The sequence below is a fragment of the Triticum urartu genome, chromosome 1A, assembly GCF_056163025.1.
Source record: "Triticum urartu cultivar PI428250 chromosome 1A, HENAU_Tu73, whole genome shotgun sequence".
Classification (NCBI taxonomy): domain Eukaryota; kingdom Viridiplantae; phylum Streptophyta; class Magnoliopsida; order Poales; family Poaceae; genus Triticum; species Triticum urartu.
In genome coordinates, this window is record NC_141873.1 from 171,092,304 (window position 1) to 171,117,787 (window position 25,484).

A 25,484-nucleotide genomic window follows, 5' to 3' on the forward strand; every position below is an offset into this window, starting at 1 on the left:
CTTAGAGCATCTACAACCGGGCGCCCTAAACAAACACCCGGATGGACGGCCCGGTCACTGACTGGTCATAAAAATGCGACCCAGACGGGCTCCTTAAACGGGCCTCAAACGTCCGGGCTGACTGGCACCTCTCATATCCATCCCAAATATGAGGCGGATATGAGGGCGCCCGAGCGCGCCCGGCCACTTCCGCCAGTCGGACTCACGATGGGGTTCCAGATGGAATCGCCCAAAAACCCGGCGGTTCGACAGACGTCTCCTCTGAGGGGGTGTGCATGTCGTGTGGCGCCGCTCCAGCTCGCCGCCTAAGGCCAAATCCAGCTATTTAAGCCGGCTGTCGTCCCCCAACAGCAACCACATCCACCTCCTCCCTCTTTGCGCTGCCAGCCTGAGCCCATCCACCACCTCTCTCCCGCTCCGCGCTCTTCCCACGCCCTCCGGCTTCGTCATGGTTCGGCAAAAGAATGTCATGTATGTTATGCTCACGTCGGAGCGCTGGTTCTAGATTGACCAGGAGATTCGTGCGAGGCATGCAGCACGCATCGCGACCGACTTGCCTCCGGACTCGCCGGAGCAGGAGGAGCAGCTGGAGGCGGAGGAGGAAGAAGACCAGCAGCTGGCTCCGATGGAGGTGGCGGATTTGTAGGAGGCGAAGCAACCGGAGGAGTAGTTGGCGCTGGCTCCGGCTGCGGGCTTCAACATGAAGGACAAGGCAGAGTTCGCGGTCGCCCAAGCGGCCGAGATGGCGGAGCAGCAGGCCATCCTGGAGTCTATCCAGAATGAGGCCTATGTGGAGGCCAACCGGCAGTTCATCCGGCAGGAACAGGTGGCGACCGACGCGCTCTTCGGCAAGGTCGAAGCGGAGATGGATGTGGAGCCCGACGTGGAGGAGTCGCATGAGCCGGAGTTGCGGCTACCGCCCACCTAGCCGGAGCCGGGCACGGAGATATTGAACAACTTCGACCAGGATTAGGATAGTATAGATTATTTGATCGGACACGTTCACGGACATTTGAAGGGTCAGATTTGCTTTACGCGGTTGTAGATGCTCTTAAATCCTTAAATCCCTAGAGACAGTCCCGGCCAGAAAAGCCTCTCTTCCTCTCCTTTCCCCTTCCATCTCTTAATCCACCACCTGTTTGATGAGATCCTCCACACCCGGCACAACGCCTCCTCCATCACGACCTAGAGCTGGGGTCCTAACCTAGCGTCGTCGCCTGAGCTCCGCCAGCGTTGCACGTGTTCTACCCAACGCCTACCTCATCGTCCAGCACCGCAGTACAGGTGCCCACCTCGCTCAGTGTTGCAGGCTGGCTCCGGTTGCTGTTTCTGACACGACCGGGATCAATGGCGGAGACACAGCCCAGGGAGCAGCTGCAGTGCTTTCGTGCATCCCCAACACCACTGGTTGCTGGGGCGGCAGCACGGGGTAGAAAGCGGTGGACACAATGGAGGTCAGAGGCAACCACCACACCAAGAGGTATCCATTCCCCTACAAGCTTTCCAGGTTTGAGGTTGGGACATTTCAAGGGTTCATCAGTTCATCAACCCCTACAATTTCAGGGGCCTGAATTTTCAAGGAGACTAAGGGCCTGTTCTGAAACACGCTAGCTTCAGCAAAACTTCTCGTATCCAGCTTCTGCCCCGACTTCTCGCTTTAGGTGGAGCTACGCAAACCGTTCTGGAGGCGAGGCAACTTCTCCTAGTGCCTGCGTGAGTTGGCAGCCCAGTTGGGGCGTTGAAGCCCACCTTCTTGCCACCTTGGGCCGGCTGGAAGCAGCCCATTTCGGGCTAAACTGCACACAGGCTAATAAAAAGGATATAAACGAGTTGGGCCTGCTTCCTGGGGTGAATGGCTGGCCTTTTTTCACACTAGATAATTTGTGTGATTTCTCCAGAGGTGTACAGAGAGGTAGAAGTGTACATAGAGCTGGGCCTGCAGCCGCCATGTATTTTTGAACTGTACATGGCTTATTTTGTAATGTATTTTTTGAACTAAGAGGTGTACAGAGAACTACACACAGCCCGCATGAAGTTTCATTTGCATATAAGTTTGCAAATCAAAATGGTGTCACATCTAAAGACATGAACGTGATTACTTCACCAACTAAGATCAATGGCGGTAGCTAGTTCATGTCTAAACAAATCCATGTTAGGACCACTTTCCGCCGGTGTTGAAGAATCCGATGCATTTGGAGGAATAACATACTTCTTGTATCTGAATAACATACTTCTTGTATCTCTCTGGAATAGTTGGGACATAATCTGGATCCCTCTGACACCGAAGAAAGTGGATATCCTCTTTGTCATGGAGGCGGACATAGTTGTGTAGTGTCATGGTAGCCGCAATTATCATCTTTTGTGTTTGAATCGAATAGTTTGGCATCTTGAGCAAGATTTTCCATTTCATATTCCACACACCAAAGGTTCTCTCTATGGTATTGCGCTTGGAGGAGCGGATCCGGTTGAACTTCTCTACAGGAGTAGTTGGGGGTGCACCTCGTTGAAAGTCGGGGACGTGATAGCGTTCACCTTTGTACGGTGCTAGATAGCCATCCCTATTAGGATAGCCGGCGTCTACAAGGTAATACTTGCCTATAGAAATGGACAACAAACATGATTGTGAGTTGAAGGACATGTTATATAAATTGCAACAACAAGAAATACTTACCCTTGGGAGGATGTGGGAATGTGGCCTTGTCATTTTCAATCGCATGAAATAGCACACATGTATCATGCATAGAACCTGGTTATCCAATTGAAGCATAGGTGGAATGCATATCAAAGTCACATACTGCCATCACATTCTGTGTTGTTGCACCGGTTCTTCCAATGTACCTTATTTTTAAAGGTCCTTCCGGAATAGAAGCCCTAATATGTGTTCCATCTATTGCATCAATGAAATCTTTGAGATGAGGATAAGCCCTTTTGTCACGCTTAATCCTATCATGGACGATGTGAAAATTTGGGTCTTGAGGCCTAATGTTGTGAGATGACATCTTGACCACACATTGTAGAACCTCATGGAACTTACGGTGAACTGTATTTGCTCCATGTTTGAAACGGTTTTGGGTTCTCCTGTTTGATTCACAACCGCCCAAGGTCCACAAGAACATAGCAAGAGACTCATAAGTGGTAACAAAACATGTTTCTTTGAGGCCATACTCCGCCACCAACTTGTCATGAAGATCAAAGAACACATTTGCATTCATTCTCAACATTGTGTACGTCTCTTCGGGTGTGCCAATAGTCTCTCGCAACCATTCAAAACCACTCAACCTAGATGTCCTAGGGTCGGCCTTCATGACCCAACTTTTGCAATACTTCCCAACTATTGATGACATAGCCGAATAAAGCATGGCCATATCATGTTGATATTGGAGAACCATAACTTTCTTTCTTTCATAATTTGTGTCATCGTCACTTTCACTATCCGATGACATCTGCAAATAAACAACCGTCAACATATGAAACACAAGTTAGAACCAATTGGATCAAGAACATATACATAATACATACATAAATAGCAAACACTAGGTCTAACAACATAAACATAGAGCTGGTTCACAATGCATTCATAAATAGCAAATGGTTCCACAAAATGCATTAGTAAATAGCAAACAATAGGTTAAACAACATAAAAGATGTTTCAACAACATAAAAGATGGTTCAACATAAAAGATGAAATGGTATCAAGCACTAGGTTCAGCATAAAACATGCCCATCACACATATATGGTAGGCATGTAAACTAGTTCCCATACTTCAAGTCATACTTCCTACGCAACCAACTCTTTCGAGACTCAAGAGGAATGTAAAGAAACATCTCCCTTTGCGCCCTCTTCATAAACAACTCGCTAGCCATGAAGAACTCATCGGTACCTATTGTTGCACCACAAGCAATGACTTCATCCATGACCGAGGTGACACAGTTTGCCTTATCTTGCTTCATGAAAGACTGGAATGATGAGTGAGAAGCCTCAGCAATGTCACCAATTCTTGTAACTTGCTCACACATCACTTGTGCGGTCTTTGGTTTCTTGTTCTTCTCCGGAATGACGATCCCAAGCCTCACTTTAGATGAAGTAGGTGTTGCCTGAGATGTTTGTTCTTCAGTATCATCCAAATCAAGATCTTCGATCTCATCAACATTGATGGAGGCTTTCACCGCCGCACTAGAGGGGGGAGGTATGCCGGAAGAGGGATTCCAATGGTCACCGCCGCACTATCGAGGTACTGCTATATTTCCGGCATTCACTTGCTCAGCAAACAACTCGCACATAATCTGAGTGTTTTCAACGCTCCATTCAGCAGCCCCAGCCATACTTGAAACTTCTCTAAAAAATGCATGTCACTTTGATAAATACAAAAATTATACTTTTCTACACAGCCAAGGGCATGTAATATCTGAACTAGCAGTACATTTGCACGCATACACCACTAGACTCATGATAATAAATTGCAAACATATAGCAGTACATTTTCTGCATAGCCAAAATTGTATTTCACTTTTCTGAAAATTGTAACACATTACCACTCATGGCAGTACCCACATAGAAATATGCATTAACTTATGCACACATATACTTCAGAGTAGTAGTACATTTTCTGCATACCCAAAACTGTATTTCACTTTTCTGAATGATGCAACAGGTTAGCACTCATGGCAGTACCCTCATAGCAATATGCATTAAAGCTTATGATTCCAGAATTGCACATATATTCCAGATTTGCACAACAAACAATAGGTTCTACTGTAGGAATTTGCACACAACAAATACAACTCTGAAAATAAACTGCACAGATGTACAGAACAGAGGACATGCGAGGACACCAATCCATAGGGAAGAAGAGAAGGGGACGAGCTCACCTTGCAGTTTATGCTTGGAGGTGCGGTCGTCCTCGTGCCACTCCTGGCTTGGGAGCGTCGCTTGGGCGTCAATGGCGTTGGGGCCGGCTCCTCCGAGCCATGGGGTTGCAGCTCCTTGCAGCAGGCGCGACGGACGGCGAAGACGATGGGATCCGGCGGGAAATAGACTGGGGCGGCCGGTTCTGTAGTTAAGTCAACGATTTGGCCGGCGACGGGGGCTGCCGGGCGTGGCGGCGGCGGTAGGGCTACAGAGAAGCGAGGGGAAGGGAGTTGTGTGCGACCAGGTTGACCTGCGGGATCGAGCGAGGGGGAGTTGAGCGAAACGTTTTTCTTGGCGGTGGCAATTCGGCCGTAAATAACAAGCAGCTTCAGATTCACGAAAACAGGAAGCTGGGAATCTGTCGCTTCGAAAAAATGAACTACAGCCCATCGCAGCTTCCTGAATTTTAGCTTCGTGAAGCTAATCCGTTCGGGCTGGCTTCAAGCAGAAGTTTTTAGAAGTATGGAGTGGGAGGAGATCAGAACAGGCCCTAACTCAGTGTTCACTCGTCCCGTAAATATAACAAGTGCAACTTAATTTAAAGCTCAAAATTCAACACTTTTCACTCGTTACCATCTCGAACTAGCAAATATTTAGGTTTGGCATCACAGCTATATTTTTGATTTTTCGAATACATGATCCGAGAAACAACGAGCTCAAGCAAGCCGTCGCAAATTCAATACATGAACAAGAGGGCCAATATGCAAATAAATATGGATCTTCAAGCAGTTTCGGCAACCGGGTACTCGTACACAACATCCTTGCCACAAAGCCTGCGGTACACTGCAGTGAAGGTATCCAACTTGTACTCTGTGTTGTTGCGTTCCTTCGGGTCCAAGAAGATCTGCAACAACACCAGTAAAATAAACAGCGCACCAACAAAAAATTGTTTGGACCAAAAGCGTCAATGTTGATCAATTCGGAAGAAATTACAAGAGTGAAATAGAGATGTAAAAGTTCAAGCTAATCAAAAATTGTCTAGACAATAATCAGCTATATCAATGCAGTGGTCAAATCTTACCTTAATGATCTTTGAGCCATCTAGGCGATATCTGACACGTTTCCCCACAATCTCAGCTGGGTACACAACATCCTCCAAAAGACCATCATGAACAGCGGTCAAAGTTCTGGTACGAGGGCGAACAACAGCAGAACCCTTCTTGGGTGGCCTCACAATCCGCCTTGTTGCAACAATAACAACATCCTGCATTGAGTCATAGTCAACCACACATTTCAACAAGCACGGAACAAACGGGACAATGGCTAACATTTGCTTCAGCGTAATTGGGGGGGTTTGGCATTTTGCTAGGCGAAAGACATGAAGAAATTTCTCAAACAGAGTATTATTTGGCAATTGCAGGGAAGTGACATGAATACAATAATTACTCTGCAATAACGTTAGACGAACAACCAAATTCGACTTTAAACCAGTAACATTGAATAGAAGATGACAAACATTGTAAATGGCACCTGACAAAGAAGGAAATAAGAAAAAACTGCCACAGCATTTGAGTAAATACAACTCTTCCAAACGGAAAACACATGCCCATAAGAGTACAGCATCCTAGTTGTAGACTAGGAAGCATAATGGTGAACATTCCACACACACAGAGGTATCGCATTGTATTTTTAGCAGCAGAGTGTAGTGCAAAACATAACAGGATTCAGGAGGAGCATACAGGCATGCTCTCTGGTAAAGCAGTATACTGCTATAGCTGTAGGGGAATACCATCTTTGTCTACGAAATCTACAACACATAAGCAATCCTTCGGACTAGCGAACTTACTCCAACTTACTCCTATGTGAAATACTGATTACTGTATATCACACTGTTCTCAAAGGAAAGGAATCTAACAAGGTGAATGGCAATTCACTAACCTTGCCGCTGAACTTCTTCTCGAGCTCCCTGACAAGCCTGACGTGGATCTTCCTGAAGTTCTTGCGGAGCCTGTACGGCACGTGGATGACTACGGCCTTCCTGTTCCCTGTAACATCCATCTGGCTGCAACACGAGGCAGCACAAACCAGAAACCATCACACCTCGCTACCACTTGGACTGCTACTCAACAGAAACGAAAATCAAGGTTAAGACTGGCTGATGACTTACAAGGCGGCGTTGATGTAGAGGTCTTTAACGTCGCTCTTGAGCTCCTGGCTGCCATTCTCCAGGTCGAAGAATGCCTACAAACACGAAACCGCGGTGGTGAAACACGGAGCGCAGAGACCACGCGCAACAGCAGTGACGTGAGACTAGAGGGCTTCTTAGCTACCTGCGCGACGGAGTCCTCGAACTCGGAGGGCTCGAGGCCCTTGTCCTTCTGGATCTTCTTCCTCGCCGTGTACATGGTGCTTTCGCCCTTTCTTCGCGTGTTTGGAGGCGGCCACGGAGGTAGGGTTTGGAGGCGGCCGCGAGTAGTGGGATACGATTTTATAGGTCTATAAGGAATCCCAAAATGTTTGTGGGCTGGGCCACGCTCGGTACAGAAGGCCTGTGGCACTGGCCCAATTTTGATCTTTATCAAAAACAAAATGGACTGTGTATGTGCTCTTGCGCTGCCGCTGATCCAAATATTATTATTTTTAACACAATATATAGGAGGACCATACGGGATAAATTATGATGCAAAACAGGTAGAATAAAAAAATTATGTTTTGTTTATAAAGCATAGATTTTTCTGTCATTGCTTAAACAGGCAAAATAGGTATGTGCCCATGATTGATTTGCTTTATTGGAATAACAAAGATAAGAGATTAATTGCTAATTATTTATTTTTGAAGGGTGACAAGTGACGGGAAGGCTAATGACGATGTCAGTGTCGCCAGATGAGGACGGCCCAGGAGTAGCGACAGGCATGTGAATGACCTTAGATATCATCGTGGAAGTTGCTGACATTGAGCGAGTGGTCAAGGAAGCCAGTATGACCACTGGGGAGGATGTAGCTAACGCTTCATCGAGTACACACCCCTTACGGACGGTGGTCAAGCATATTGTGGTTGTTGATGTTGTGGCAACGACGTCACGCGCGGTCGAGGATGGAGGGAGCACAATGGACACGACGAGCTTGGAAGAAGGCATGTTGATACCAGTGGGTGGCACGAAGTGGAGTTCATCCTTGCGAACCAAGAGAGTGGTCGTGTTTTGAGCAAGCACGGAGTTGACGTCGCCTGATGCAGGAGGGGTAAAGGTTGTGGTCGGTGTAGAGATGTTCGTGGTCGTCGCCGCAAACACAGAGGTTGCGACCCAATAGTTGGTGGAGGCGATGTTGCACATAGACGTGCTCGCCAGAGATGAGGACAATGCTGCTAGCGAGGGGACGTGAGCACAAGAGTGTCGGTATGAGGTAGAATTCATTGAAAAAGAAATTGGTGTGGTCTCCTTTATGTTTACCAGCACCATGTACACAACCCACTCTCGGTGTCAATTACTGGATTCGTCAACGCAAACTCCTGCATCACTTTCATCAATGAGTCTCATCCTCCATGGCGATGATATAAGATGTTGGGAGGATAATTCTGTTAGGAAAATGGAACATGTATTACTAGGAGGCCAAAGCCACAATATATACATGTACAAGAGAATGCCAAAAGGCTAGAATGTAAAAGGCCAAAGGCCATCATCAATATAACTCTAACACCCCCCCCCCCTCAAACTCATGGTGGATCCACAACACTGAGTTTGGAGAGGTGAAATCTATGTTGCGCTCTAGTTTGGGCCTTCGTGAAGAAATCCGCTAGCTGTAACTCGAAAGGCACATACTGAAGAGCAACAACACGATCCTGCACATCAGTGCGCACATAATAAGCATCAACACCAATATGCTTGGTAAGCTCATGCTTCTCAGGGTCTCGCGCAATACTGATGGCACCTGTACTGTCGGATAAGAGAGTGGTGGGTGTAGTAATAGAAACACCAAAATCCTCTAGTAACCATCGTAACCAAGTCACCTCTGCCGTCAAAAGAGCCATAGCTCTCAACTCGGCCTCTGCACTCGAACGGGAAACTGCGGTCTGTTTCTTCGTCTTCCAGGCAATGAGAGAACCACCAAGAAAAACACAGTAAGCAAAAAGTGAACGGCGATCGCAAGGATCACTAGCCCATGTAGCATCTGAATAGGCCTGGAGCTGTAACGAGCTGGTACGGGGAAAAAAGAGACGATGAGAAATCGTGCCACGAAGATATCATAGAACACGAAGAAGGTGACTATAGTGAACTGAAGTGGAGCGGAAACAAACTGACTCAGAATATGGACAGGATAAGAGATATCTGGACGAGTGACAGCAAGATAGACAAGACTTCCAACAAGATGACGGTAACGCGTCAGATCTGACAAGAGCTCACCATCAGAAGCGCGAAGGTTAACATTGAGCTCCATAGGAGTATCAACAGTGCGCTCATCACTAAGAGCCACACGAGCAAGAAGATGCCGGATATACTTCTCTTGGGAAATAAAGAAACCATTAGAGGTGGAGGATACCTCAATCCCGAGAAAATAACGAAGAGGACCAAGATTAGACATAAGAAACTGCTCACTGAGACGGGCCTTGACAAAGGCAATGTACTCAGAATCATCGCCAGTGATGATCATGTCATCAACATATAGAAGAAGAAGAGTGCGACCATGAGCAGAAAGATGGACAAATAGCGCTGGATCATGAGCACTGGGCAAAAAAACAGCTGAAGTAACCACAGAGGCAAAACGCTCAAACCAAGCACGGGGGGCTTGCTTAAGGCCATAGAGAGAGCGACGAAGACGACAAACCATGCCATCGGGAACTGAATACCCAGGTGGTGGCTGCATATAAACTTCCTCACGCAACTCACCATTAAGAAAGGCATTCTTAACATCAAGCTGAGACACGAACCAGTGGCGAACAGAGGCCACAGCAAGAAGGGTGCGAATAGTGGTCATATGGGCCACAGAAGCAAACATCTCATCGTAATCACGACCATACTCCTGTTGAAAGCCACGAGCCACAAGACGAGCTTTATAACGCTCAAGAGAACCATCAGAGCGAGTCTTAACATTATATACCCACTTACAACTGATGGGACGAACACGGGGAGGAAGAGAAACTAGATCCCATGTGCTGGTGCGCTCAAGGGCAGCAATCTCCTCTGCCATCGCAAACTGCCATTCAGGATGAACAACGGCATCTCGATAAGAAGTCGGCTCAAGAACGGTCGAAAGACCATAGCGAGAAGGAGAATATCGGTCAGGGGGCGGACAAGGCCGAGAACGAATACCATAAGTCGGCTGAGAGGAGGAAGATGACACACCAGAAGTAGAGGGCACATCAGTAGACTCATCCACAACACATGGACGACGAGTATAATGGAAAGGAAAAGAGGGAAGAGGTGGAATCACTGGAGGTGGAGACGGGGATTGTATCGGTGATGAAGGTGGAGAAGGGGAAGGTATCGGTGATGAAGGTGGAGAAGTGGAAGGTGAAAGTGCAACTATCCCTAGGTGGTTTTGCTAATTCATAACAACATATAGCTCATTGAGCTAATGCTATTCCAAGATGATTATTTCAGGAAAGCTCAATGATTGGCATGGCATGGATGTGAAAGTGGAACCCTCAAAATACTAAGGACAAAGAATTGGCTCAAGCTCAAAAGCTCAAGACTCTTCATTTTATATTTTAGTGATCCAAGATCACATTGGGTCTTTAGGAAAAGCCAATACTATCAAGGAGGGATGAGGTGTTGCTTAATGAGCCTCTTGCTTCATGTGCTTAGTGATATGCTCCAAAACCCTCAGCTACTTTCCCATATCCACATATGACCTAAACCCTAAGCCAAACTCGGTACTACCAATTCTTCCTATCCGGCGCCACCGAGTTTCACTTGTCATTAGCCACTGCCAAACCCTAGCAATTCGGTCCTACCGATAGGGATCTCGGTCTCACCGAGATGGGGTTGCAAACTCTCTGTTTCCCTTTCGTAACTTTTCGGTCTCACCAAAAGAGCGAATCGGTCCCATCGAGATTGCAATGTAAACTCAGTGTTTCCCCTTTGTAACTTTTCGGTCTCACCGAGTTCCACTCGGTCTCACCGAAAGAGCAAACGGTCCCACCGAGTTTGCCTGACCAACTCTCTGGTTAGCTAATTACCAAATTCGCTCTCACCGAGTTTGTGTAATCGGTCTCACCGAGATTACGTTATGCCCAAACCCTAACCATATCGGTCCTACCGAGTTGCATGTCAGTCCCACCGAAAATCTCTAACGGTCACTAGGTTTACATTTTCGGTCCGACCGAGTTTGTTGATTCGGTCCCACCGAGATTGGAAAATTGTGTGTAACGGTTGGATTTTGTGTGGAGGCTATATATACCCCTCCACCTCCTTCTCATTCGAAGAGAGAGCCATCAAAACACACACACCATTCCAACTCATATGTTCTGAGAGAGAACCACCTACTCATGTGTTGAGACCAAGATATTCCATTCCTACCATATGAATCTTGATCTCTAGCCTTCCCAAGTTGCTTTCCACTCAAACCTTCTTTCCACCAAATCCAAATCCTATGAGAGAGAGTTGAGTGGTGGGGAGACTATCATTTGAAGCACAAGAGCAAGGAGTTCGTTATCTACACACCATTTGTTACTTCTTGGAGAGTGGTGTCTCCTAGATTGGCTAGGTGTCACTTGGGAGCCTCCGACAAGATTGTGGAGTTGAACCAAGGAGTTTGTAAGGGCAAGGAGATCGCCTACTTCGTGAAGATCTATCGCTAGTGAGGCAAGTCCTGTGTGGGCGTTGGCCATGGTGGGATAGACAAGGTTGCTTCTTCATGGACCCTTTGTGGGTGGTTGCTTCTTCGTGGACCCTTCGTGGGTGGAGCTCTGTGTGGACTCGCGCAACCGTTACCCTTGGGTGGAGCCCTGTGTGGACTCGCGCAACCGTTACCCTTCGTGGGTTGAAGTCTCCATCAACGTGGATGTAGGATAGCACCACCTATCCGAACCACGGGAAAAACATCCGTGTCTCCAATTGCGTTTGATTTCTCCAAACCCTTCCCTTTACATTCTTGCAAGTTGCATGCTTTACTTTCCGCTGCCTATATACTCTTTGCATGCTTGCTTGAATTATGTGATGATTGCTTGACTTGTCCTAAATTAGCTAAAAACTGCCAAGAACTAAAATTGGGAAAAGGTTAAGTTTTTATTTGGTCAAGTAGTCTAATCACCCCCCTCCCTCTAGACATACTTTCGATCCTACAAGTGGTATCAGAGCTTTGGTCTCCATTTGCTTGATCTCCATAGCTTTTGGTGGTCATAGCCTTGGTTTCACAACCTAGGAGAGTATGGCGTCTAGCGAGGGAAATTATCACCGTAGAGGTCCTTACTTTGATGGTACTAATTTTGCTAGTTGGAAGCATAAAATGAAAATGCATATTCTTGGACATAACCCCACCGTTTGGGCTATTGTGTGTGTTGGTTTGCAAGGTGACTTCTTTGATGGGAGAGAACCAAACCGTGAAGCTACCGCGAATGAGTTGAAGATGTTGCAATACAATGCTCAAGCTTGTGATATTCTCTTCAACGGATTGTGCCCCGAAGAATTCAACAAAATCAGCCGTCTAGAGAATGCAAAGGAAATTTGGGACACTTTGATTGATATGCACGAAGGTACCGACTCCGTCAAGGAATCCAAGTTGGATGTGCTTCAAAGCCAACTTGACAAGTTCAAGATGAAGGATGGTGAAGGTGTCGCTGAAATGTACTCTAGGCTTGCTCTCATCACAAATGAGATTGCCGGCTTAGGAAGTGAAGAGATGACCGATAGATTCATCATCAAGAAGATTCTAAGAGCCTTGGATGGAAAATATGATACCATGTGCACATTGATCCAAATGATGCCCAATTACAAAGATCTCAAGCCAACGGAGGTGATTGGAAGAATTGTTGCTCATGAGATGTCACTTAAGGATAAAGAGGAACTTCACAACAAATCAAGTGGTGCCTATAAAGCCTCATGTGAAGCCCCTACATCATCAAGTGAGAAACAAGACTTCAATGAAGAATTGAGCTTAATGGTGAAGAATTTCAACAAGTTCTACAAGAGTAGAAGCAAAGATAGAAGCTCCAAGTCAAGGTCCTACAATGACAAAAGATCTTCTAGTCGAGAGCGAAACTGCTACAATTGTGGAAGACCCGGACACTATTCCAATGAGTGTACGGCTCCCTACAAGAGAAGAGAAGATTCTCCAAAAAGAAGAAGCAAAGGATCACCACCAAGAGAGAGAAGGAGTAGAGATGATCGTTATGAACGAAGATACTCACGGAGAAGCAAGGATTCCGAAAGGAAGGAAAAATCATCAAGGAGCTACACAAGACGAAGACATCAAGCTCATGTTGGTGAATGGGTATCCGGCTCCGACTCCGACAGCCACTCCGAGAAAAGTTATCACTCCGACTCCGAAGATACTCAAGATGAAGGTGTTGCCGGTCTAGCACTTGTGTCAACCAACTCCTACGACATATTTGACTCACCAAATGAAGGAATTGGAAGATGCTTCATGGCCAAAGGTCCTAAGGTAACACACCCCGAGTATGTTGATTTCAATAGTGATGAAGATGACTTGTTAGGTGATGATTTGCTTGGTGACAACTCTAGTGATGAATATTATGATGAAAGACCAATTAATCATGCTAATCAAGATAAAACGAATGACAATGATAAGGAGAAGATTGAGGCTCTAACTAAAGAACTAAACACTCTTAAGTTAGCTCATGAAACTATCTTCGAAGATCATCGAGAACTTTTAAGAGCTCATGAGAAATTACGCTTTGAAAAGCTCAATCTTGAGCAAGAGCATGAGTTCTTAAAGGCAATTAATGATGATCTCCGCAAGAAAAGTTCTTCTTACATTGCCAAGCGTTTACTCTTATCCACTTACATGCCTCAAGTCAAGTCTAGTAACAAGAAAGATTCTTCCTCTAGTAGTAACAATGATCATGTTAAATCCAATATTATTGCTTCTAGTAGTTCTCTTGATTCCACTAATGATCCTCTTAGCCAAGTTACACTTGAGCAAGAAAATAGTTTATTGAAGGGAATTATAGAGAAAGGAGTGTACAAAAGCCTTGCCGGGAGTAAGCAATTCGAGGAAATTGTGCGCAAGCAAGGAATGCACCGGAAGAATCAAGGTGTTGGTTTTGAACGGAAGTTCAATGCCAATGGAGTTGAGTGGGAAGAAGATCAATACCCCAAGACAAAGTTTGTTCCTCAACAAGAGAAGTATGATACTTCTTTCAAGGGGACACAAGCTCAAGATGATCTTCCACCACAAGACTACAAGCAAAAAGGCAAGGACAAGCTTCAAGAGGAAATTGATGCATTTGAAGAAGCTCCAAAGACCTTAGTCAAGTGGATTCCCAAGACTACTTCAAGCTCCACTTCATCAAGTACGACTACAACTCCAAGGATTCCCATCAAGATGATGTGGATCCAAAAGAAGAAGAACTAGAGAGTTCTTGAGGGTGACTCCGCCAACATACTTCACTCTTATCATTTTGGCAAGAACAAGTGCAATCAACTTCCACATCTTGCACTAGTTCAAGGAGTCACAAACCCTCTTGTTGGTAAGACAAGGGACAAGGTAACCTAAAAGTTTTCATGGACATCATCTTGTGTGTGCATCACTCTATGTCTATGGATATCCATGTTTGTTCCTTGTGGGACTAACCCATGTAGGTATTGAAAGTGCAATTCACTCAAATGGATAGCTCCAAGTGATCTATATCAACATTGAGCATCCACATCTTCAACATCTACATGAAGTCATCATCGACAAAACCCAAGGTTAGTTCATCCCTCTTAGGGGGGATATCACATCTAGGGGGAGCTTAACTCTAAGACTTGAGCTAAAGCAACTCTAAAGATGTGAACAAAACAATACTTTATGTAAAAGTGGTAACCCCACTTGAGCTTAAACGATGAGTATGACCTATGATCAAGTGTTCTCACTTGACTCCTAAGTCAATATACTCATATATAGATGACCTAGTCATCGCAAATTGCTTGATAGATGCTAGAATTGGTTGTGCATGCCTCGTCACATATTTCATTTGCCATCTTATTGTGTGAGCATGCTGGTTGCATATTTTACTCATTCGAGGACATCCACTTGTTGTTTTGATTGTTCGGTTTTATTTCTTCTTGCCAAGTGGATGGACAAGAATGCCTAAGAACCTCTTCTAGCTATCTATGCTTTTCTCGTCTCAAACTCTATTCATGCTGCATCACAAAATTTGATCAAGTCAGATTCGAACCACTCTGTGTGAGGAGCGCTCGGAGTCCCCGATTCTTCATAGACTTAAACTTCCAAAACCTCTTTATGATTCTCGGTCTGACCGACACTCCACTTTCGGTCCTACCGAGATCATTAAGTTGATCTAGGTTTTCGATCTCGGTGCAACCGATGTGAACATTTCGGTCACACTGAGTTTCAGTAACTGCACGCAGTTATGAATCTCGGTGCCACCGAGTTGTTCCACTCGGTCACACCGACAAGGTCGGGCTATATATAGTCACGGGCAAAATTTTGGAAATTTCTCCGAACCCCTTCGCCCGCGTGATAGCCTGCTCTGCCCTCGTGGTCTCCGGATCGTCTTCTCGCCGCCAGCCGCCTCCAGTAGCTGGTCTCCGTCGCCGTCAACGGGAATTCTGCCCCGTCGTTGCCGCCGTAGCAAGTCCCCGCCGAACTAGGGTATGGACTTGATCTTTGTGCTATTCTCCAATCTGATTCCTAGCACATTGTGATCATATTGATTCTTGCCACGATTGAAACACTCCTATCCAGTCAAAATGCTCATAGATTAGGTTTGATTCAAAAATTCTAGGTTTAGGTTTCCGCCGAAACCATCTCGGACCCACCGAGTTGAAAAACTCGGTCCCACCGATTTGGCTTATGCCACTGCACAAGTGAGACTCGGTCTGACCGAGAATTACTTATCGGTGTGACCGATTTTGGAACTCTGTGAAACCCTGGCAGTCTCGGTGCCACCGAACTGTGACTCGGTCCAACCGAGTTCACTAGTTTAGGTTCCAAAACTGCTTCGGTATCACCGAGTTTGAAAATCGGTAGATCCGAGATGATTTCAGTGGGAAACTAAAACTAAGTTTTTGGATCATTCTTTTGCAAAAAATCTCTGCATTTTGTGATGCTCATCCTTTCTACCTCATCTATAATCTGTTCACAGGGTCAGCAGTCAGTTTGCAGCATGTCTGATCAAAGTGATAGCCAGAATGTGTCAGAACAGCAAGTGGTGATGAGTGAGGGAACTAGTCCCTCAAGTTCTTCAGATGAGGGCAGCAGGAGCACTCCTAGCAACTTGCCAAAGGCTGCCACGAGACAAAGGAAGAAGAGGACTTCTGGTTCCGAAGATGAAGACTATGTGGCAGAGGAAGAGGCCACTTCCAAGAGAGTTGAGCCAGCTCAAGGCACTAAGCCAGGCCTGAAAATCAAAAGGCCAGCAGGCAGGCAGCCCATGTCAAAGGCAAGAGCCTCAACTGAGAAGCCCATAGAGCCAGTTGCAGCTGAGGGCAAGAAAAGAAAGGAAAGGGTGAAGAAGACTGTGGCTAGAGTGCTTGGCAAAGCTTCCATCATGGAAGAGGAAGAAGAAGAAGAGGTGGCTGCACCAGCACCCAAGGCACCCAAGCTGATGGGTGATGCTATCAAATCAGGGGCTACTGCATCTAAGCCCAAGGCTGCACCAAAGGCCAATACATCACCTAAGAGAAACACAAGAAGCATCCCAGCTGCTGAAAAGAACAAGGCCCCAGTGCCTGAAGCTGCAGAAGAAGAGGAAGAGAATGTCCTAAGGAAGCTAAAGCCCAAGATCCCAGACCACAACGATGCCCATCCTGTGGCTGAGGATATGAAGCTTAGGAGAGATTCGGGACTAAGGAAGTGGAGAGAAGCAGACCCATACGCTTCAAGGAGAAGTACAGCAGTTGACTACAGGTTTCACACCAAGGAGCAGCAGGATTTTTATGAGACAGTGCTGCTAGATAAGAAGCCCATTGTCTGTGATATGCGATGGGTTGATTGGACATACATCAAGGACAATGAGGAGCACTATCCTGGAGTGCAAGACAGCTTCATAGCTTGTGGAGTAGCCGACTTTGTTGGGCAGAAGCTCACAAAGTGGAATGAGGAACTTATCATGCAGTTCTACTCCACAGCTCACTTTTATCCAGATGGGAGGATCACATGGATGTCTGAGGGTACAAGGTACCAATCTACAGTGGCTGAGTGGGCACAGATCATAAATGCCCCAGAGGAGCATGATGATGACATGGACATATATGCCAAGAAGAAGATGGACCACAACTCAATGTCCAATATGTACAAGGAGATCCCAAATGAAGCACTTGATACCTTCAAGTTTGGCTCAATACATTACCTTCTGTCAGGGCTCCCGACTATCAATTGGATCTTGAGGCACACCTTATTGCCTAAGTCTGGAGATCACAAGATGATCAGAGGCCATGCTATCAACTTGCTACATGTGTTTGATGTGCCCCAGAAGTTCAAGGTGATGAGCCTCATAGTGGAAACAATCAAGAGGACTGCAGCAGACCAGAAGAGGAGTTGCGGATATGCCCCTCAGATTCAGGAGCTCATCAACTCCAAGATGGGCACGGGCATATATTTATTGGACAAGGAACATTTGCCCATCCGTCCAGATTTTGAGAACAATGAAGTTGTGATGACTGAGAACGAGCCATCGTCTGCACAAGCTTACGCAAAGAAGGAGAAGGCGAGGAAGGAGAAAGCTGCCAAGATGCCAACTCAGGAGGAGGCATCTGAGTATTTCTTGAAGACTAAACAAGAGCAGCTCGGTTACTTGATTGCATCCACGCTGAGGATTGAGCAAAGTCTGGCCACCCTCACTCAAAATCAGCAGAGCCTAGAGAGAATCATGGAACAGAAGTTCTATGACTTGGATGTCAAAGTAACGGAAGTTCAGTCTGTAGTGGAGCAGCTCCAGGAGGACATGCAGGAGAGGAGAGGCAGGACTACTACTCATGCCTTTGCCATAGTGCCAAGAGGTCCGAGGTCGTCTGCCGTGCCAGTTGCTGACACAAGAGCCACCACCTCAGCACCAGCCACAGCCTCAGTTCCACCAGCTCCAGCATCTACTTCAGCTCCAACTCCAGCGTCTACTTCAGCGTCTACCGAAGCCTTCGTCCTTGGAGTGATCCGGACTCCACCACCACCTGAAGATCAAGCCTGAGCGTCGATCTAGTGCTATGCATTTTCTAGGAACTTTTTGGTAACTTGTTGCCAAAGGGGGAGAAGATGTATAGATCATAGGCTTCGAGAGAGAGAGTGTTGCTTTTCTCTCTTGCTTTATTTGGTGGTTTTTCGAACTCGTTTGCTTTTGAGTGCTTGAGATACTACGTCATTGTTTGTGAGACATTGATGATCATGTGTTTGATCATAAGCTACACTTAATGCTATTATCTTATCTATCTTATGTGATCATTCATTATTCTTGGTGATGAGTGCATGTATTTCATTCTTATCATTTTAAGCGCTCCACCAAGATGTATGTGACATGGAAGAGTAACCCTTGACTCTAACTCCTTGTGCATTTGCAGTCCAAAGCAAATTTTAAATATGCACAAATTTAGGGGGAGCTCTTACTTATCACATACTTCTCAAAGCGACGATATATTTCATGCTTATTATCATTTGTCGAAGCTTTGATCTATATGTTGTCATCAATTACCAAAAAGGGGGAGATTGAAAGTGCAACTATCCCTAGGTGGTTTTGGTAATTCATAACAACATATAGCTCATTGAGCTAATGCTATTCCAAGATGATTATTTCAGGAAAGCTCAATGATTGGCATGGCATGGATGTGAAAGTGGAACCCTCAAAATGCTAAGGACAAAGGATTGGCTCAAGCTCAAAAGCTCAAGACTCTTCATTTTATATTTTAGTGATCCAAGATCACATTGAGTCTTTAGGAAAAGCCAATACTATCAAGGAGGGATGAGGTGTTGCTTAATGAGCCTCTTGCTTCATGTGCCTTAGTGATATGCTCCAAAACCCTCAACTACTTTCCCATATCCACATATGACCTAAACCCTAAGCCAAACTCGGTCCTACCGATTCTTCCTATCCGGCGCCACCGAGTTTCACTTGTCATTAGCCACTGCCAAACCCTAGCAATTCGGTCCTACCGATAGGGATCTCGGTCTCACCGAGATGGGGTTGCAAACTCTCTGTTTCCCTTTCGTAACTTTTCGGTCTCACGGAAAGAGCGAATCGGTCCCACCGAGATTGCAATGTAAACTCAGTGTTTCCCCTTTGTAACTTTTCGGTCTCACCGAGTTCCACTCGGTCTCACCGAAAGAGCAAATCGGTCCCACCGAGTTTGCCTGACCAACTCTCTGGTTAGCTAATTACCAAATTCGCTCTCACCGAGTTTGTGTAATCGGTCTCACCGAGATTACGTTATGTCCAAACCCTAACCATATCGGTCCTACCGAGTTGCATGTCAGTCCCACCGAAAATCTCTAACGGTCACTAGGTTTACATTTTCGGTCCGACCGAGTTTGTTGATTCGGTCCCATCGAGATTGGAAAACTGTGTGTAACGGTTGGATTTTGTGTGGAGGCTATATATACCCCTCCACCTCCTTCTCATTCGAAGAGAGAGCCATCAGAACACACACACCATTCCAACTCATATGTTCTGAGAGAGAACCACCTACTCATGTGTTGAGACCAAGATATTCCATTCCTACCATATGAATCTTGATCTCTAGCCTTCCCAAGTTGCTTTCCACTTAAACCTTCTTTCCACCAAATCCAAATCCTATGAGAGAGAGTTGAGTGTTGGGGAGACTATCATTTGAAGCACAAGAGCAAGGAGTTCATTATCTACACACCATTTGTTACTTCTTGGAGAGTGGTGTCTCCTAGATTGGCTAGGTGTCACTTGGGAGTCTCTGACAAAATTGTGGAGTTGAACCAAGGAGTTTGTAAGGGCAAGGAGATCGCCTACTTCGTGAAGATCTACCGCTAGTGAGGCAAGTCCTGTGTGGGCGTTGGCCATGGTGGGATAGACAAGGTTGCTTCTTCGTGGACCCTTTGTGGGTGGTTGCTTCTTCGTGGACCCTTCATGGGTGGAGCCCTGTGTGGACTCGCGCAACCGTTACCCTTGGGTGGAGCCCTGTGTGGACTTGCGCAACCGTTACCCTTCGTGGGTTGAAGTCTCCATCAACGTGGATGTAGGATAGCACCACCTATCCGAACCACGGGAAAAACATCCGTGTCTCCAATTGCGTTTGATTTCTCCAAACCCTTCCCTTTACATTCTTGCAAGTTGCATGCTTTACTTTCCACTGCCTATATACTCTTTGCATGCTTGCTTGAATTATGTGATTATTGCTTGACTTGTCCTAAATTAGCTAAAAACTGCCAAGAACTAAAATTGGGAAAAGGTTAAGTTTTTATTTGGTCAAGTAGTCTAATCACCCCCCCCTCTAGACATACTTTCGATCCTACAGAAGGTATCGGTGATGAAGGTGGAGAGTCATGCGACGAGGGAAGAGAAGAATCCGTAGGAGAAGACAACGTCGAATCTGCAACAGTGGGACGAGGAGTAGGAATATTAGGCACATAGGGAGGTGTATCAGGAAACGTAAGAAAAGATATGTCCTCCATGGAAAAGGCCGAGGAGGATGGACGTGGGTAGAAGGGACGAAACTCATCAAAGGTCACATCCCGGGAAATACGCATCCGACGACCAACCGGATCCCAACAACGATAACCCTTATGCTCATCACTGTATCCGAGAAAGACGCACTCAACAGACTGAGTAGTCAGTTTGGTGCGTTCACGAGGGGCAAGCAAAACATAGCAAACGCAACCAAACAAACGAAGCACCGAATAATCAGGAGAACGACCAGAAAGACGCTCGAGAGGAATACCACCCTGTAGAGCAGCAGATGGCTGAATGTTGATAAGATAGGTGGAAGTAGTAATAGCCTCGGCCCAGAAGTGAGGTGGAAGAGAGGCAACAATCATCATCGCACGTGCCGTTTTAAGAAGGTGACGATGCTTGCGCTCAGCCACACCATTTTGAGCATGAGCACCAGGGCAAGAGAACTGAGCGAGAGTACCATGCTCAGCAAGGAATCCTCGCAGCGCATGGGAGATATACTCACCGGCTGAATCTGCACGAAAAACACGAATAGGAGTGGAAAACTGGGTATGAACCATGGCAGCAAATTTTTTATATATAGATAAGACCTCACTACGAGAAGACATGAAGTAGATCCAAGTGTAGTGAGAAAAATCATCTATAAAGATAATATAGTAGCGATGACCCCCTTTTGAAGCGAAAGGAGCCGGACCCCAAACATCAGAGTGAACAAGATCAAAAGGGCGCTCGGACACAGACTCACTATGAGGATAGGGTAGCTGAATTTGCTTACCAAGCCTGCAACCTAAACAATCCAAAGAAGCGTTACCGGAGACAGACCCCAAAACACCACGATGAACCAAAGAGGAGAGACGAGAACCACATAAATGGCCAAGACGATGATGCCACTGTTGAAAAGAGCTGGTAGATGCAGCAACAGGGGCTGCGAGACTAGCAGCGGTGGCAACTGAGGGAAGACGAAGCCAGTCAAGCTCCCAGAGACCATCAGAGCGTCGAGGGCCAGCACCAAGCAGAGCGCCCGTGCGACGATCCTGAACAGAACAAGAATCAAAGTCGAGAATGACCCTACAACTAGAGTCAACAATCTGACCACCAGATATGAGTTGCATGGTAAGTCGAGGAACGTGAGCGACAAAGGGAACATGAAATGAAGAAGTACTAAGAGTGCCTCGACTAGCTACAGGGAGGGGAGTGCCATCAGCCGTAAGAACACGAACGGGAGACTCGACAGGTCGAACGGATGTCAAAGTGGATGAATCATAAGTCATATGAAAAGATGCTCCAGTATCAAGAATCCATGGGGATGTACCTGAATATGTGGAAGGTGGTTTCTCAGTGCCAGAAGAGTCAGTCACAGAAACTGCAGAACCTGTCGGTGAAGAATCCCAAGCAGCAAGCAAGCACCGTAGCTGCGCAATCTCATGCGCAGACAAGGACACGGTGGAAGATGTCGAGGTAGAGACACCTGCTGACGATGAGCAATCAACGCCGCCCGTGGAAGTCATGTGTAGAGTCGACCGAGAGTAGCGAGTCGACGTAGAGCGGTCACCACCCGTGCGGAATCCATGAGAGGAGTCGCCGTAGAGCGGACACCACCGCGCATAGAAGCCGCGAGAGGAGTCGACGTAGAGCGGTCACCACCGCGCGTGGAAGCCTCGAGGCGAGTCGATGTAGAGCGGTAATCGCCGCGCGCTGAAGCCGCGAGAGGAGTCGTCGTACAGCGGTCACCGCCGCACGCGGAAGCTGCGAGAGGAGTCGGTGTAGAGCGGTCATCGCCGCGTGCAGAAGCCGCGAGAGGAGTTGGTGTAGAGCGGTCATCTCTGCGCGTGAAAGCCATGAGAGAAGTCGATGTAGAGCAGTCACCGCAATGTGCGGAAGCCGCGAGAGGAGTCGATGTATAGCGACCAACACAGCCTGCTGAAGACGCCGCAGGAGACAATGCCATAGACGGATGTATACCAAGCACCGAGCGATGGCGCATGAACGAGACAGGATCAATATAGGGAACACCGTTGAAAGTCTGTGGGCAGTGACGGAGATGCAGACCCAATAGAGACATCATAGCAGTATTTTTTTAACAACAGCAGCGGAACTCTGAAGGCAACAGCCGAAAGCCTCCTGGAGTGAACAGCTGAAAGAACACAGGCCTATCAGCCGAGTAGCACGGCGGCCCACCAGCAGCCGAAGCAAGCAGAATAGCACGGCCGTGGATCACGCGAGCCCGACGTAGTCAACGCACACGGGCTGCGGTAGTGTCGCACGAGAACCGGCAGAGATCTTGAGCGGACACGGACGGCAGCCTGGGCAGGATCCGGTGGCCGGCGGCCGAAACTTGGACGAGAGCCAGCGATCTCCAAGAAGGGCGACCCAAGATCTGGACGCCGGCGGTAATCAAGAGTGGCCGGTGCGAATCGACTTCTGGTAGCTTGAGCAGAAGAGTTGCTGAAGACGAGATCCGATAGGTGGCGGTCTCGATCGAGGCAAGCAGTGTAATCTCCACGGCCGGCAGCACGAACGGGGCGTGGACGAGCAGATCGGCAGGCGCTGCACAGGCAGAATGAAGCTGGAGCGAGCCGGCTGATGGAGCAGCAGTCAAGTCTGGATGGGATCCGGTAGACAGCGGCTGGATCGATCGAGGCAAGCAGTGTGGCTGGAGATGGGACACAGCCACACAGGCAGAGCGAAGAAAAGCAAAACCACGGCCGGCAGGAAAGAGAGCAATGGCGGCGGCTGGACTAGAGATTGGATCAGATGGCGCACGAGTTGCACATCCGAAAAGAAACCTTATAACTCTAATACCATGTTAGGAAAATGGAACATATATTACTAGAAGGCCAAAGCCACAATATATACATGTACAAGAGAATGCCAAAAGGCTAGAATGTAAAAGGCCAAAGGCCATCGTCAATATAACTCTAACAAATTCGAGTGTGGATTTGAGGGTTCCTGCTAACATTTGTGAAGAATCTATGACTCTGATACCAAATGTTAGAATCCAGCTATTAATAGGTCCAGTTACAACTGAGCTAGAGATAGAGTGGAAGCTCGTCAACAAAGAATTAACAAGATGAGTGGAGATGAGTACAAGCACACGCAGACAAGCCTCGGCTATAGTCGTCGTTCCGTTCTAATTCCTCCTATTCGTAGTTTTTCTTTGAGACAATTCTATTAGTTTTTTTTTCTTGTTAAGGGGAGGCAATCCTATTAGCCAGATCCTATTCGGCGCCTTTAGCGCCCGATATAGGTCTTTTCACAAACGGGCGCACACCCCCCCTCCCTTCACTCGCGACAAACGGGCCGGCCCATCTCTCCTTTCCAAAGGATAAAAAAAAGGTGCAGGTGGGTGGAGCGGGATTCGAACACGCGATCGCATCGCTCCATGGATACTGCACTAACCACTAGGCAACTTGCTCAGTCATGCATATTTCCTTCCGTTCTTTGTTTGTATGTACAGAAAATGCCTTTTATCCTTTGTACGTTTTATTTTTTCCTTTTTCTTTGTTTGTTTTCCTGTTTCTTTTTCCTTTTTCTTTAATTCGTGAACTCGTTTCAAGTCGGTGTTTTTTTTTCAAAATTGATGAACTTTTTTCAAACACGGTGAACTTTTTTTCAAATTCGATAAACTTTTTTCAAACTCAATGAACTTTTTCAAATGAGATGAACTTTTTTCAAAATTAACGAACTTTTTTCAAACATGGTGAACTTTTTTCAAATTCGATGAACTTTTTCAAATGAGATGAATTTTTTTTCAATTTCGATGAAAGTATTTCAAATTTGATGAACCTTTTCGAAATTCGATGAATGTTTTTTAAAAAATCGAAGATTTTTTTCAAATCCGCTGAATTGTTTTGAAAAGCGATGAACTTTTTTTCAGATTCGGTGAACTTTTTCTAATTGTGATGAACTTTTCTCAAATTTGATGAACTTTTCTTATAATTGATGAACTTTTTTTAAGATTCGATGAACTTTCTTCAATTTTGATGAACTTAAAAAAACCAAAGAACTTTCATCCCTTTTTCTTAAAAAAGTTTCCTTATTTTTTTTGAAAAGTGCACGTATCCAGCAAAAAAGGAAATAAAAAGGCGAAATAAATCGTTACGGAAAAAGAGAGAAAAAGAAGAAAACAAATGGTTGAAATAATAAAAGAAGGCAAGCGAACATTTCTACTCAGGTCGTTGGATAGCGTAGTGGTTCATTCATCCCCTGTGCGAAGGGAGAGTTCCGTAGTTCGAGTCCCACCTCACGCACATCTCTTTTATTTAGTTTCTAACGGAAAGAAGCGATCGACTGGTTTGCTGAGAGCGAAGGTTTTCTGGGCCGGCCCACTAGAGGTCTCCATCAGGCGCCAGGGAGCTGTTCGGGCGCTTAACGCGCCGAATAGGAGTGCGCATCCTATTAGTACATTTTTTTAGAAAATCCTATTAGTAGTGTGTTGTTCCCTTCTCCATGTTAGCATCCCAAGCCCATCTGGTGGGTCCTTCCATCCAGCCCGGCCCACTCTGAGGACGCAGGTCGCTAACAAAGACGACTTCTTGCCAAGCACCAACAGATACATGTGACTATAAGGGATGAATGTGCAAAAGTAGCAAGAGGGCATATATCAATTTAGTTCGTTGAACTGCCATTTCTAAAAAAAAAAATAGTTTCAATGAGTGAAATTAGACCAAGTGGTCAGGTTGGTAAGCTACCGACAAGAAAATGCAAACGATGAGTGAAATTAGATCATGGCGAGGAGAAATAACACCCGTGAACTATATATGAATTACTATGCAACATGTATTGCAATTATGGAAGTAGCTACGGGCAACATTGCATTTTTGACATTGTTGCACTTTTATTCCTGCTGAAATTAATCAGCATCCGCGTTTGCAAACTAAAAGAATAT

The 25,484-nt window shown here is 46.3% G+C and overlaps 1 protein-coding gene and 1 pseudogene across 2 annotated transcripts; both read right to left on the bottom strand.

Annotated features, from left to right (window-relative positions):
• Positions 1 to 1,971: 1,971 nt before the first annotated feature.
• On the bottom strand, positions 1,972 to 5,309 carry LOC147990501 (uncharacterized; annotated as a pseudogene). Its single transcript, XR_015599668.1, has 3 exons — positions 4,870 to 5,309; positions 2,672 to 3,443; positions 1,972 to 2,595 (listed from the first exon to the last, which is right to left on the bottom strand). The product of XR_015599668.1 is annotated as an uncharacterized LOC147990501 (transcript).
• A 114-nt stretch (positions 5,310 to 5,423) lies between these two features.
• LOC125553759 (small ribosomal subunit protein eS7) lies at positions 5,424 to 7,336 on the bottom strand. The gene is made up of 5 exons (XM_048717478.2): positions 7,180 to 7,336; positions 7,017 to 7,090; positions 6,788 to 6,911; positions 5,931 to 6,113; positions 5,424 to 5,753 (listed from the first exon to the last, which is right to left on the bottom strand). Exons 1-5 carry the CDS (start codon positions 7,252 to 7,254, stop codon positions 5,631 to 5,633), a joined length of 579 nt encoding a protein of 192 aa, XP_048573435.1. The 5' UTR covers positions 7,255 to 7,336; the 3' UTR covers positions 5,424 to 5,630.
• Positions 7,337 to 25,484: the final 18,148 nt, after the last annotated feature.

Coding starts and splice junctions, on each gene's coding strand:
- LOC125553759 (XM_048717478.2), bottom strand. CDS start 7,254: ATGTACACGGCGAGGAAGAAGATCCAGAAGGACAAGGGCCTCGAGCCC. Junction 6,114..6,787: donor AGAAGAAGTTCAGCGGCAAG/GTTAGTGAATTG, acceptor GACTCAATGCAG/GATGTTGTTATTGTTGCAAC. Junction 5,754..5,930: donor ATGGCTCAAAGATCATTAAG/GTAAGATTTGAC, acceptor GTGTTGTTGCAG/ATCTTCTTGGACCCGAAGGA.